Source organism: Silurus meridionalis, chromosome 1, assembly GCF_014805685.1.
Source record: "Silurus meridionalis isolate SWU-2019-XX chromosome 1, ASM1480568v1, whole genome shotgun sequence".
Lineage (NCBI taxonomy): Eukaryota > Metazoa > Chordata > Actinopteri > Siluriformes > Siluridae > Silurus > Silurus meridionalis.
Genome location: NC_060884.1, coordinates 8174640 through 8191113, shown reverse-complemented (window position 1 = coordinate 8191113; position 16474 = coordinate 8174640). Strand labels below are relative to the sequence as shown.

The following is a 16474-nucleotide window of genomic DNA, read 5'->3' as shown; positions in this document are numbered from 1 at the left end:
GTTTATAGATTTTTTTGCGCATTGTATTGTATAACATTATACACTCGGTTTAATGGTCAGCACTATTATGTGTTTTTGTCTTTTGTCTTGCACTGTTTGCACCAGGTTGCACATGATGCACTTTATGTGGCTAGGACAACTTATTTTAGTCCTTAGGTCTGTGTTTTCTATGTTGTGTAATGTAGCTCTATGTTGTTTTATGTAGCAGCAGGGTTCTGGAGAAACATTGTCTTATTTCACTGTGTATTGTTTCAGCTTGGTTGATGGTTAAAATTACAATAAAAGCTTCTTGACTTGACTCTACTATGATTGTTATTGTTTATGCTAATCACCAGTATGCTAAGGAAATAATTTTTTTTTTCCTTTGTTTTGTTTCATATATTTGCAAGATAATAAATGAACATGACAGGTGGCACAATGCCATTTACTATTTACTATTTGAAGTACTGATACTTTCACCCATTTCCTGTAGAGGTTGTTGGTTATCACTAAATGTGGTTTTGGGGGTTTTCTTCACAGAACTCACAAAGTTTGTCATCACATGCTGATGATTTCTTTGGCAATTCTGTTTCATTTTATATATAATATTTTATATGTAATATTTAAGGCTGTACCTGATGTTTAAGTAATATCTTTATTTTCACCTCTTTTACCACCAAAACTGTGTATTTAGTTGGAACCAAGGTGTTCTGTTTTAGGCTGTAGGCTTTAAGCAAGACAATATTCATGCGCAATTCTTTTCATAAAATTACTGTAAACTTGTGTATATTTTTAGAGTCCATATTTAATTAAAACATACTGACTGTTGTTTCCTATAGATGAGACTATCACTATCACACTATCACATTACACCCACAATTATATTTATTTAAATTCTTATTTTTATTCACTTCTTTATGTCACTGTATGATACATGATAGATGTTACTTAACAATTTCATACATATCAAACCTGTTTCCTATAATCACAAGGGAGAAATCTGGAATAATAATTTCCTTTGTGTTCATAAACCCAGCTAAACAAAGTTTAACCATTTAATTTTGTATAAAAAACAGTCTGTCTATTTATTTGGATACCCATTGTGGTACAGTGCTCTATCCTTGAAGAATGAAAATGTGCAAAAGGTCCTACTTGCTTAAGCATGTTTAACTAGAAGTCACATATCAATGGTGCGGGAGGGTTTTTTTTCTTTTGTTTTTTAAATCTCAGAAACATATCCTGAGAAAAAACATGTCTTGCTGATTCACAAAGAAAAGATAATAATTAAATGGAAGCAATAGGCATAGGGTTCTTCACCTGAACATAGCCAAAAGAGTGGGTCTCACCCCTCTCCTATACAGGAGAGATGATCTGAGGTACTTGTAAGGTATTTATGTACATCTGGAAAAATTTAATTTGTGCAGTAAAGAAGAGCTATTTTGACAGATCTAGCCTGACAGCAGCAGCTATTAATAAGTTTTGTTCCCCACTGGGGTCCATATCATGAAAATTAGTCATATATACTTTTCACTGAGGAGGAAAAAAAATTCTGAACCATTTTATTTATGGTACAAAAATTATAACATAATAATAGATTATATAATTTATATATTCATTTCATAACAAAATATTTAATTTGAAACACTGGTTCTTGTTTGACATCCACACAAACATAAAAGCATACAAGCATTACAAATGTAAATAAAACAACAAAAAAAATTACTTTTAAATATACAAAAAAATTCAACATTTGTAATCAGGGCTATCCTGAAATGATTCAACATAAGTAAAATCATCATCAAAACTGTACTTGTTAATTCCTGAAAAACTGCATAGTATCACAAACCTGCGGTGGATTAATTAATAATAATAGTATTAATAATAATAAAGTTTAATTAATTATTTAATTTTTTGCAAATAGTCTATACAAATGGTTATTATATAGCTAAACCTTAAAAACACAATGTTTTTCAATGGTAACCATGTAACATCAATTTTAGACAAATTATAAATTTTAGTAAAATCACTTCATGTGCAGTATAGTTCTTATGCCATTCACATTTTTATTCATTCAAGTGATAGAAAAAAAAAAAAATGTGTGGTAAGAAATAACTTATACCATTACACCACTTCCACAAACCTGGACTGACACATTGGATGGATTTCAGAGTAACATTTTTTTTTCAATCTTCTGTTGTCTACTAGTGGTAACACTGTGCTCAATATAGCCTAAGCTTACTGGTCTTTTCTGACCCAAACAGATTCTGTTCTAGGCTATACACTAAAAATTATGGCATTAGTGCCTTCTAAAAAGCGTTTCTGCTCATCAAAATTGTACAGGGTGTTTATCCAAGTTACTCTAGCCTTTTCAGCATGAAGCAGCAGTCTGGAGATCAATTGCCCGTTCTAATCAAAAATGTATTTACCAAATGCATTCCTCTATTTTGTATCTATTTCCACACCAAGGAGCATATTGCAATGCTTTGTGTGCTGCTTTTACCACTTTGATTAATTAATTTCCACTAAGTGCTTCATTTTGTTTATTTGGTGGTTAAATTGAGGCTTAGTAAATATTTTAGAAACTACAACCAACTTAGCAGTGGTCAAATATTTAAACAGAGCAGGACTGGTAAGACTTGTTTTGTGTTGTGTGAATTTCTTAATTTTCTTACTGTCCTGTACTTTGTGACCCTATACAAAAAGGAATTCCCTGAACAGGTTGTACTTGGCATCAGATAACATCGATAATTTCCTCTGGTGTTGGAGGTTAAGAAACTCTGTTGTAACCATAGGATTGTTGTGTGTGGGTGTGAGCATCTGCTTCTCTTTATCTGAAATAATTTTTTGCTAAATATTAAAGTTTAACTCATGCGTGAAAGCTGTGTATGATGTCTCACAGCAAAACAAAGTGCGTTTAAAAATCAAACACCAGCTATTATTAACTTTTATTTTAATTTTGAAATGTATGAAGTTGAGGTGGGATATGGCTAGTCCTGTGTTGCCAAGCCGTATGAGGTGGTATCAGAAAGTTTTGAGATTAGTTTTGTAACACAACTGCATATGGCAGCACAAGGCTGAAGGCACAGCCACAGGCAGCACAGATCTTCCTAAGTCATTGTGCCAAAAATACATCATCCTGTGTAGAACGGAAGCTGTGCAATTGGAAGACTTCCAGGACACATTCCAGAAGCAGCAGGAATGCGGGGAGCACTGTATGTGATAGTGTAAAAACATAGATATATAAAGTACTTCCTTGTTAACAGAAAGTCTCAAAACTTTCTGATACCAGCTCTTATGTGCTGTACTATGCATACAACAGAGAGGAGCTATTTTAATCAGCTATTCATAAAATGATAACACCCATCAATTTTACACTTACAAGTGACTGTTCGGTCATTCCTCTATGTACCTCTCTGGAGCCATTTTAGACCTGATTCCACTGTTTATATCAAAAAATAAACATACCATCCAAACAAACTAAAATACCAAAAATATAGTTCTGTAACATGTAACATTCTGTCCGCCACAAAAAAAAACTCAGCTTTGTTCACATTCGAGGTGGTGAGGATTTGAAGAGTCCTGTTTTCCGAAGATATCGTACTATAAGTGGTACAGACACGAGAGTGATGCTGATCCGAAATGGAGCGAAGAGTTTGTGAATAGCGTAAGCTAGCACAAATGTGCTAGTGCCAGCAGCCATCTTCGACTGAACAAAAGATTCACTGAAGCCCAGCTTGCAAAGGACATCGGTCATATTAATCCCACTGAGGAGCACAAGCATTAAAGCATGTTAAAGCATTGTTTCAAAGCAATGTAAGAGAATATAATCACTTTCACACATACTAGAATCTTTTTTTTGTTTATTTGAAAAGGAGCTTATATCATGTTTGGTATTCTTATAGCATGTTTACTACTGAGTGATATGAAACTACATACAGCTAATTATAGCAGCTAATGACAATTAAAATATCAAATAAGATATTGTTTTAATCTTGATTAAACACTGTCTTCCATTAGCGGAGAAATTTGTTTACAGTTTTTTACAGACCAACCAGCCCATCCTCATTTTTACACACAGCATTTATGACCATCAGACCAGGCCACCATCTTCTATTCCGCATGTGGTTATTAAGGGGACTGTGTGTTCCGACACCTTGCAATCGTAGGCAGAATGAACCTTTTCAGCAATTTGTGCTACAACTCTTCAGAAGGATCAAACCATACAGGTAGGTCTGTAGCTATAAATTATTTTAGTCATCGAGTATTCTACCGATTACTCCAACGATTAATCGAGTAATAGGATAAGAAGTACTTTTTCTTAATTGAAGAGCAATACTAAATATACCAGAGAATATAAGATGGGTCTCTTAAAATTTTATTGCTAAAATTCCATACAAGAATATCTGTGAAAACTAAACCCATTTAGTGCAGTTAATTCCCATATTACATACAAAAATGTATAAAAAAAAAAAATTATATATATATATATATATATATATATATATATATATATATATATATATATATATATATATATATATATATAAAAATAGTTTGATACCATGCAATTTCCAATGTGTAAAGCTTTCTGGCACTACAGAGTGGGTGAGCCTGCCCAATTAGCAAAACAAAAAACAAAAAAAAAACAAAAAATCGGAATTGCGAGAATGTGGCGGAAACAGGCTTCCATATGAATCTTCTCCTGGCCCCTCACCGTTTTCTCCCCGCTCCTCCATTTTTCCATTCTGCAGCGTTTTCTGTGTTCTGTCCATAGCGCTCCAGAGTTTAGCGTTTGGTGCGTCAGTACTAATGGTCCACGGGGAAACACTGCACTCCATGTGTTGTTAAATGGACTAAACGAAGCATCAAGGCAAATAATTTGCCTTGATTTTTTGTTTTTTTAAAGTACTCAAGTTACTCAAGGACACGTTTCAGTTCTACATACAGGCTAGCCTTCACTTTCTATGTGTAAAAATAAGCCTTGGACATCCATGAACCTGATGCTGGTTCACTGGTTGTCCTTCCTTGTGCCACTCTTGGTTGGAACAAACCACTGCAAATGGGGACACCCCAAAGACCTGCCATTTTTTGTAGATGCTCTGACCTGGTCATCCAGTCATCACAATTTGGTCCTTGTCAGTGTCAAAGTCGTATTCTTGTCCATTTTTCAAGCTTCCAACACATCAACTTCAAAAACTGACTGTACATTTGCTGCTTAACATGCACTCACCGGCCACTTTATTAGGTACACCTGTCCAACTGCTCGTTAACGCAAATTTCTAATCAGCCAATCACATGGCAGCAACTCATAGCATTTAGGCATGTAGACATGGTCAAGACGATCTGCTGCAGTTCAAACCGAGCGTCAGAATGGGGAAGGAAGGTGATTTAAGTGACTTTGAACGTGGCATGGTTGTTGATGCCAGACGGGCTGCTCTGAGTATTTCAGAAACTGCTGATCTACTGGGATTTTCACGCACAACCATCTCTAGGGTTTACAGAAAACGGTCCGAAAAAGAAAAAAATATCCAGTGAGCGGCAGTTCTGTGGGCACAAATGCCTTGTTAATGCCAGAGGTCAGAGGAGAATGGCCAGACTGGTTCGAGCTAATAGAAAGGCAACAGTAACCCAAATTACCACTTGTTACAACCGAGGAAGGCAGAAGAGCATCTCTGAACGCACAACACGTCAAACCTTGAGGCGGATGGGCTACAGCAGCAGAAAATCAAACCGGGTGTCACTCCTGACAGCTAAGAACAGGAAACTGAGGCTACAATTCGCACAGGCTCACCAAAATTGGACAATAAAAGATTGGAAAAACGTTGCCTGGTCTAATGAGTCTCGATTTCTGCTGTGACATTCGGATGGTAGGGTCAGAATTTGGGGTCAACAACATGAAAGCATGGATCCATCCTGCCTTGTATCAACGGTTCAGGCTGGTGGTGGTGGTGTAATGGTGTGGGGAATATTTTCTTGGCACACTTTGGGCCCATTAGTACCAATTGAGCATCGTGTCAATGCCACAGCCTACCTGAGCATTGTTGCTGACCATGTCCATCCCTTCATGACCACAGTGTACCCATCTTCTGATGGCTACTTCCAGCAGAATAACGTGCCATTTTATAAAGCGCAAATGATCTCAGACTGGTTCTTTGAACATGACAATGAGTTCACTGTACTCAAATGGCCTCCACAGTCACCAGATCTCAACCCAATAGAGCACCTTTGGGATGTGGTGGAACGGGAGATTCGCATCCTGGATGTGCAGCCGACAAATCTGCAGCAACTGCGTGATGCTATCATGTCAATATGGACCAAACTTTTTGAGGAATGTTTCCAGTACCTTGTTGAATCTATGCCACAAAGGATTAAGGCAGTTCTGAAGGCAAAAGAGGGTCCAACCCGGTACTAGTAAGGTGTACCTAATAAAGTGGCCGGTGAGTGTATTTTCCTTCCCTTGCCAGATGCTACTATAACAACAACAAAATAAATCATACTCTGACAACACCTGATACATATTCATGCTGAACTCCCCCAAAACATTTTTTTTTTTATGTAGTTTTGGGTTCTTTATAAGTATACTGGAGGAGAAAATGTATAAATAAATAGAATATAGAACTAAAGACATAAACAAATGAATAAACTTGCAAATAATTGAAAGTATATTAAAATACATTTTCTTTTATTTCTGCTGATCATGTATTGTGCTGATCATGTATTATACTTGATATACTTGTATTATAACAAAAACACAGATGCAGTGTTAACTTACCTAGACACAACAATGTAGAAAATCCCAAGAGAAATCAGAGATATCCCAATGTGAAACAAAACGCCAACAGCACCATATTCCTTAAAAACTTTCTTCAGCTTATCTGTTTTATTTTGGTTTTTCTCAGGCTCAGGCTTTTCACATCCTCCTTGAGGTCTATTAGATAGCATTACCTAATAAGAGACAGAAAATAACAATTGAATGAAGCAAACTAGTGCAGATGTTTCCATGTGAATTTCATCAGACAGGAATAAGCCTATGCTCAAACTTACTCAGTTTTAGTTAAAAAATAAATGAATAAAATAAAATAAATTAAAATAAAACACCCAGTAAAATAGTTGTTTACAACTGATCGGCAGATGGCAGCAAAGTTCAAGTAATTGGGTCATAATCAAAATGTCCTACTTTACAACATAATGAATAAACTTATACAAATATAACATATACAACTATGTGCTACTGCTGTCAACCAAGAATTATAGGATATCATGAGTATTGATTCAACAAAATAGAAAAACAGAAGAATGGAAAACTACCCAGGGATTTTTTGTCTACTTTTCAATTAATTTTTTTTTTTCCAAAGGTTTTATTGGTACAGAGCTTTGAACAATGGATATTATCTCAAAAAAGCTGCTTTGTGGAAGGTTATTAAGTTTACATGTATATGTTTAGTGCATATATCCCTTATTAGTTTATTCCTAATAATTAAGCCCTGGGATGGTATGAAATACCTGGCCATTTACCTCTGACCTTTCATCTGTATGTTATCACCCACAGAACTGTCTCTTGTTACACGTTGTTGCATTCAAAACCATTCTGAGTCAATTTCCAAAACTTGTGTGTGAAATTCTCAGGATACTTTAACCATCCCCTCTGGTACAAACATGCATGCACCAATGTGACAAAACACATTTTCCTTATTTTGATGTTTGATGTGAGCATAAACAGAAACTCTTGACCTGTAGCTGCATGATTTCTTTTTTTTTTTTGCACTGCTACCACGTGATTGGCTGATAAGATAATGGCAGGAATGTGCAGTTGTGCACGTGTTCCTAAGCAAGTACACAGTAAGTGTATTTCTAACACCAGATCCCTGTATTCATTCATCCCTGTATACCCAGTATTTTAATTTATGTATTACAGGGGGACAAAAAAAAAAAACTATTCTAATTGCAAGTTACATTGTAGATGCAAGACAACAGGAGAATAAATATGAAGATATACAGTACAAAAAGAAGTATACAAGTATGTGTGTCTGTGTGTGTGTGGGGGAAACACAGATATGCCGAGTACAGATACAGTGAGGGTGTGATGTGATTGTGCAGTATAGTATGTGTTCACATTGCTGACTCACCAGCAGAATAAAAATAATAAAACTGACAGTGCATTGCAAACATTATCAAAGTGAACACTGTAACCAGTGTAACAGATGCTTTAAGTTGTTATCCGTTCCGTCTAGTGAGCATTTATAAAGTGTGATTCCTGGCTGACTTACACGCTTGTTGACAGGTTACTTTTTTGCACTTTGTGCTGTATAACATATACATTAGGTAGACTGGTCAGTCTTGTATTGCCTGGCACACTTCTGTCTTGCACTGTTTGCACTAGGGTGCACACGATGCACTTTGTATGGTTAGCACAACTTATTTTAGTCCTTAGCTTTGTGTTATGTTATGTAGCCCTATGTTGTGTGATGTAGCACTAAGTTGTTTTATGTAACACCAAAGTTCTAAAGAAACGTTGACTCATTTCAACATGTGCTGAGTCAGCTATATACAAAGTTAAAATGACAATAAAAGCTTCTCGACTCTTGACTTGACAAACACTTTGGCCTGTACAAAAATAATAATAATTAATAATTGTATACCATTTATAAATAATAAAAATGAATAAACATTTTCCTTTTGAAAAAAAAAATTAAACATATGTTTGCTATCTGGGGAAGCAAGTGTTCCCAATCTTTGGTAAATCTATATCAGCACAAATACAAAGTGGGTGTTGTCCTTATCTCCCACACCAACAAAGCATCCGGTAACAGTTCAACCAAACATAATTAATAAAGCTGGAAAAGAAACCAAATATAACTATCTGTGTGACTTAATGACCAGTAGCCAACTAATAATTTTCTACTTAGCGAGTCATTTTTTTTTATTGTTTAACATCTGTGACTTGTTTCTTCAGAAATTTATCAACCGTTTGTTTTTATTGTTGCATTCAGCATTGTTGGCTGAACGAATAAAACTTTTTTTGTACTAAATGTAGACAGAACAGTAATACTGATAAATGTAAGTAAAACAAAAAAGAGAGAAAAAAAGACTTGTAGCAGGCTTGGAATTCTGGACCTACAGACAATTGTCTGAGTAATTTTTGACGGACTAAACCATTATTAAAACTGCATTCTATCAAATAAAGTCTATAACAGTAAGACTCTGTATCTGATTACAAGATGGCAAGAAACTAGTCCATGTTCTTTTTGTTTCTTCTTATATAACATAAACAATCTACAAATAGATCGTACAGCCACAATGCAGGAGCAAGGAGATTAACACGTTAGACAGGTTTTAGCTTCATGCCAATGGCGTTTTTACCTTCCTGTAGAACTTTCGGATGCTGCCATTAGGGGGTCGCCAAAACAGATCATCAGTCTCCATACTTCTGTCCTCTACATCTGCCTCTTTTAAACCAACTACCTCCATGTCTTCCTTCACCACATCCACATCACACACACATGTACTCTGTCTTACTCCTACTGACTTTCATTCCTCTTCTCTCCAGCACGTACCTCCACCTCTACAGGCTCTTCTCAACCTGCTCCCTACTCTCACCACAAATCACAATATCATCCGCAAACATCATAATCCATGGAAACTCCTGTCTGACCTCGTCCGTCAACCTGTCCATCACCACTGCAAACAGGAAAGGGCTCAGAGCCGATCCCTGATGCATTTTATTTGTAGTTATAAGGTACTTAAAACTACAAATAAAATGCATCAGGGATCGGCTCTGAGCCCTTTCCTGTTTGCAGTGGTGATGGACAGGTGTGGAATATGTGGAATATGGAACAGAGATTAGTGAAACCATCATTAATTTTTCTGAAAATATATATACTTTACATAATTGTGAGGCTGATCTTGCATTGCTTTTAAAAAACTAACTAATAATTATCATTTGGGTAACTTTTACTCATCTTAATTTTGAAGATTTTCTAATATGTATTTTTTTTCCTGCGACAATTAATTATATAATTTGTATAAATTATCATTGTCTGCCTTGTCATATACTGTTTCTTTTTTTGTTTAACATTGTAAAATGCTTTGAGCTGTTGATAATGATCTTTAGTAGTAATAATACTTATAATAAAAATTATAATGTATAACATTTAGAAATGAGAAAACTGATATGGAAAAAATAATGTGTAATAAAGATAATAAACCAATTCAATATATGTTTGGGGAGAAGAAGAAGTCGTTCCCAGTATTTTGATCTCTATATCAGCATGAACACAGACTGGGTGTAGTCCTTATCTCCCATTCCAACAAAGCTTGGATTCGGTTTCACCAGCTGAAAAATGCATGCCAACGTACTAACAAAATGTATAAAGCAGGCAAAAATATCAAATGTGTCCATCTGTGTTACTTAATGCCAGGTGGGCAACAAATCATTTACACTTGGTGACAAACAACGTACCTTCTGATCATCTGTGGCTCGGTCTCTCTTCGTCCCGTCGGCTTGTTCCAGTTCCTTGGCGCTAAATAAAGCACTTAGAAGTTTGATCGTGGAGGATTGAAGGATACAGGTTTCAGTACCAATACAAAAGGGGCTTTTCGGTGAACTGAGTCTTGAAAGCGAATTGCAGGCCGGAAAAGCATGAGACACATATTCACATGTGTTGCTTATAGGAGATTGTCGCGGTCCACTGATCAAATGTAAAACCCTGACACTGTTTGTGCCTCTGGCAGGTACTTTAGAGCAGGAAATCATTCTTGACTTATGCAAGGCGCGGATGGCGTCCTGTGTCATGTATGTTGCAACCTGCACCGAACCAGCGAACTTATTATAACTAAATAATGAAGCAACCACAAACCTCGATCGGCATAGAAACATTGTGCCTTCCTGACGCCTTATGGCGACTGACCAGATCTTTGTAAGACGACTATTCCAGGCGGAGATTAAAAACTACCGACCATGTTAAAAAAAAAAAACATAAATACATAAACAGCGTATCTTCAAGCTCATTCCACGGGGTGGGGACGCGAGCGCGGCTATCAAAATAAATAGTAGAGATAATAATTTATAAGAAAACAAACCTAACCAAGAAGAGAGCAACACGACAGAAAGGACACAGCGTGACACCCGAGCAATGCTGCCGCTGCGCGCGCCCCCTGACCTGCGCGTTCTCTCAACAGTAGGAGGGTCTTAGCTGTTTGTTCGGCGGCGGTGGAGGAGGAGGGGGGGCGGGGTTCAAAGAATGGGTGATACCAATTTTACAATCCAGATTACAAACAACAATAATAAGACTCTCCTGAGTCCTCTGTGTTTAAAATAATGGCAGAATTGCGGGAGCGCAATGAAACGATTCAGGTAAAAATAAAGGGTCTACATCTATGTGACGTTTAATCGAATTAACATCTGGAAGAGGGGTTAATGGACCTGTCCGCTGTATGAATATTAGAAATATCCGAATAAATTTCGCGACGTATATATATATATATATATATATATATATATATATATATATATATATATATATATATATATATATATATATATATAATGCATAATGCATATATAATAATGCATATATAATAATGCATATATATATATATATATATATATATATATATATATATATATATATATATATATATATATATATACACACACACACACACACACACACACACACACACACACACACACACAGAAGTATTCAGAAGAATAAACATTGTATACACAGAGATCGGATTTACATTATTAATGCATGAACGTATATATATATATATATATATATATATATATATATATATATATATATATATATATATATATAATATTTGGTACAGTAGCCTTTGTTTGCAATTACAGAGGTCAAACGTTTCCTGTAGTTTTTCACCAGGTTTGCACACACTGCAGGAGGGATTTTGGCCCACTCCTCCACACAGATCTTCTCTAGATCAGTCAGGTTTCTGGCCTGTCACTGAGAAACATGGAGTTTGAGCTCCCTCCAAAGATTCTCTATTGGGTTTAGGTCTGGAGACTGGCTAGGCCATGCCAGAACCTTGATATGCTTCTTACAGAGCCACTCCTTGGTTATCCTGGCTGTGTGCTTTGGGTCATTGTCATGTTGGAAGACCCATCCTCGACCCATCTTCAATGCTCCAACTGAGGGAAGGAGGTTGTTTCCCAAAATCTCGCAATACATGGCCCCGGTCATCCTCTCCTTAATACAGTGCAGTCGCCCTGTCCCATGTGCAGAAAAACACCCCCAAAGCATGATGCTACCACCCCAATGCTTCACAGTAGGGATGGTGTTCTTGGGATGTACTCATCATTCTTCTTCCTCCAAACACTTTTAGTGGAATTATGACCCAAAAGTTCTATTTTGGTCTCATCTGACCACATGACTTTCTCCCATGACTCCTCTGAATCATCCAAATGGTCATTGGCAAACTTAAGACGTGCCTGGACATGTGCTGGTTTAAGCAGGGGAACCTTCCGTGCCATGCATGATTTCAAACCATGACGTCTTAGTGTATTACCAACAGTAACCTTGGAAACGGTGGTCCCAGCTCTTTTCAGGTCATTGACCAGCTCCTCCCGTGTAGTTCTGGGCTGATTTCTCACCTTCCTTAGGATCATTGAGACCCCACGAGGAAGATTGACAGTCATGTTTAGCTTCTTCCATTTTCTAATGATTGCTCCAACAGTGGACCTTTTTTCACCAAGCTGCTTGGCTATTTCCCCGTAGCCCTTTCCAGCCTTGTGGAGGTGTACAATTTTGTCTCTAGTGTCTTTGGACAGCTCTTTAGTCTTGGCCATGTTAGTAGTTGGATTCTTACTGATTGTATGGAGTGGACAGGTGTCTTTATGCAGCTAACGACCTCAAACAGGTGCATCTAATTTAGGATAATAAATGTAGTGGAGGTGGACATTTTAAAAGCAGACTAACAGGTCTTTGAGGGTCAGAATTCTAACTGATAACCAGGTGTTCAAATACTTATTTGCAGCTGTATCATACAAATAAATAGTTTAAAAATCATACATTGTGATTTCTGGATTTTTTTTTTAGATGATGTCTCTTACAGTGGACATGCACCTACGATGACAATTTCAGACCCCTCCATGATTTCTAAGTGGGAGAACTTGCAAAATAGCAGGGGGTTCAAATACTTATTTTCCTCACTGTATATATATATATATATATATATATATATATATATATATATATATATATATATATATATATATATATATATATGTGTGTGTGTGTGTGTGTGTGTGTGTGTGTGTGTGTGTGTGTGTGTGTGATGAAACCAATTATTTTTTTCCATAAAGCTATTTTTGTGTTAAGAACCAAGTACTTACAGTAGTCTCTCTCTCTCTCTCTCTCTCTCTCTCTCTCTCTCTCTCTCTCTCTCTCTCTCTCTCTCTCTGAAAATAGCATGACTGTTTACATACAATACCACCAATGCATCTTATGCTGTAAGACCAACAGCATGTTAGGAATAAAACTCTTGAGGGTGTGCTTTTAACAGTAATTAATCAACAATAGGGGTGTGCATTATGGCTTGGTACGAAATGGAGTTACTTACCACCCTGGAGCAGATATCATCCAAATAAGGATGGGTTCCCCTTTTAAATCTTGTTTCTCACACAGTTTCTTCCTCATAACATCTAAGGGAGATTTTCCTTGCCACAGTTGCCCCAGGCTGCTCATCAGGGATAAATTTTCTTTCATTCTCATTCTTTTATTCCTTTATTCCAAGTTCCAATGTAATTTGTTGTTCATGACATGACATGACATGGTTACTATGGTTGTGGAGTAGATGCATTGGATATTCCAGGAAAATATTGTGAAAGAACTCATTGTGAGATAGAGTCGGGTGTTTGTGGTTTTCTGTTCAGCTTCACTGTTTCCCGCTCTCTCTCTTTAAAATTCAGATACGTACAGAATTGCAGAAGCATTAGCTATGAAATAAACATGATACAAAAATTATTAAAAATAAATAAATCAACAACAAAGTCTTACAAATTATGACAAAAATGACAACGTTAAGATGGTGTAAAACATTTGTATGCCCACTCAAACACTTCAGCTTTCTCTCTCTCTTCAGCTCCAGATAAGTTCTATTTTCTTTTGTAATTTTGTGATATATTTCCAATAGGCAATTCAATTATCTATTTGTTGTTTTATAATTGAATTTGGTCAGATTGTGAGTGAAGTCCTGGTCTGGTTTGAATTTCAACACTACAGTGAGGGAAAACAATTATTTGATCCCCTGGTGATTTTGTACATTTAGCCACTGACAAATGATCAGTCTATAATTTTATTGGTAGTTTTATTTGAACACTGAGAGACAGAATAACAACAAATACATGTAGAAAAAAACATAAAAAGTTAATAGTAAAATAAGTATTTGATCCCCTATTTCAATCAGCAAGATTTCTGGATCCCAGGTGTGTTTCATACAGGCAAGAGACAGAGCTGAGATTAGGAGCTCCCTCTGTATATGAGACACCTGTTCACCGAATTTGCAGCTGTATTCTATCATCATTAAATGCATTTCTTTTTCTCATTAATCTACATTCAGTACCCCATTATGACAAAGTGGAAACATAATTCTAGAAATTTGTGTAAATTATTTTTAATAAAAACTGAAATATTGCATGTTTCTATGTATTCAGACCCTTTGCAACAACACTTAAAAATGAGCTCAGATGCCTTCCAATTCTCTTGCTAAGGTGTTTCTATAATAAAAGGCCTCACAGCTAAAAATACATATAAGAGCAAAAAATCAAGCCATAAGGTCAAATAAACTGCCTGCAGGGTTTGAGACAGGATTGTTGCAAGGCACAGATCTGGGGAAGGCTACAAATAAAAATATCTGCTGCACTGAAGATTCCCAAGAGCACAGTGGCCTCCATAATTCTCAAATGAAAGAAGTATAGCACAACCAGGACTCTTTTAAAAGCTAGTCGCATGGCCAAACTGAGTAATCGGGGTGAAGGGCCTTAGTAAGAAAGGTAACCAAGAATTCGGTGGTCACTCTGACTAAGATCTAGAGATTCTGTGTGGAGATGGAACAAAGTTCCAGAAGGACAACTGCTACTGCAGCCCTCGACTGATCCGGGCTTTATATCACAGTGGCTCGATAGAAGCCTCTCCTTGGTGCAGAACCCATGCAAGCTCGCATAGAGTTTGTCACCAGTCAACTAAAGGACTGTCAGGCTGTGGAACAAGATTCTCGGGTATGATGAAACCAAAATTAAACAGTGTGACCTCCATTTTAACCGTTATGTCTAGATGAAATCAGGCAGAGCTAATCAGCTGCCCAAAACCATCTCAACAGTGAATTTTGATGGTGGCAGCATTGTGTTGTGGTGGTGTTTTTTCACAGCAGGAACTGGGCAACTGGTCAGGGTTGAGGAAAAGCTGCACAAATTAAAATATAGAGATATCCTCATTAAAAAACCTGATCCACAACGCAACACAGCCAAGACAAAATAGTTGCTAGGGACAAATCTGTGAATGTCCTAGAGTGGCCCAGGAAGAGCCTTGACTTGAACTCTATTGAACATCTTTGGAGAAAACTGAAAGTGGCTTTATACCAATGGTCATCGTCCAACCATGAAAAACAGAAGAAGTTTCCTCAATCCAGGTGTGTAAAGCTTTTGTCATATCCCAAAAGCCTTAAGGTTGTAATTTCTGCCAAATATGCTTCAAGTACTAACTTACATGTGATGTTTAACTTTTTTTTATTATTATTTACAGCAAATAGGTATAATATATGTACATTTTGGGGAGGTTTAATCAGTAATCAGAATTATGTTAAAATCCCTTCTAGCCACAATGAATGCTGTTTTATATTTTACTACAAGAACTTTACTCAACCCTTGTTGTCAGGGAGGTGGTACAGTAGCTCAATTGCTGGGTTGCTGATCAGAAGGTCAGGTTCACTGTTAAGCAATTCTGTTAACTACGCTCTAAATCCAGTTTCGTAATTTGATGTGAAGAAATAATTCACTGTGCTGTGATGCATATGTGACATTTAAAGGCCCGTACTCTTATTCACCAATTAAAAAAATAAAGGTCTTCTACATTTGTCTTTTTTATTTTCAAGGTGTCAAAAAAACACAAAATGTGTTGTTCTATGAATAAAAATAACATATTACATCTCAAGAACTACATTATATACATTATATACTTTAAACAAAATAAATTAAAAAGGACACACAGATTTACTGAATTAAGAGCTTGAGAGTTTTCTGAAGATGAAATTGCTTGGATATATTGCTCAATATCTTTTTTTTCTCAAATATAACAAAGTTTTTGAAATGTCAAAAAAGATCCTAGGTTATCTTCTATATATGTGTATATACACTTTATATAACTTTTGTACAGTTGTACATACTCTGTACATATCTCATATAGTACATTTACATATCTTATTTCTCCACATATATTGTGCCTTACAAATCTTTCTTTAAATTAAATTTTCTCTC

At 36.3% G+C, this 16474-nt stretch overlaps 1 protein-coding gene across 1 annotated transcript; it reads right to left on the bottom strand.

The window, feature by feature from the left end:
* Positions 1-2021: 2021 nt before the first annotated feature.
* Positions 2022-11169, bottom strand: fam210b (family with sequence similarity 210 member B). The gene is made up of 3 exons (XM_046856264.1): positions 10439-11169; positions 6752-6924; positions 2022-3743 (listed from the first exon to the last, which is right to left on the bottom strand). The coding sequence occupies exons 1-3, from the start codon at positions 10853-10855 to the stop codon at positions 3527-3529; spliced, it is 807 nt and encodes a 268-aa protein (XP_046712220.1). The 5' UTR covers positions 10856-11169; the 3' UTR covers positions 2022-3526.
* Positions 11170-16474: the final 5305 nt, after the last annotated feature.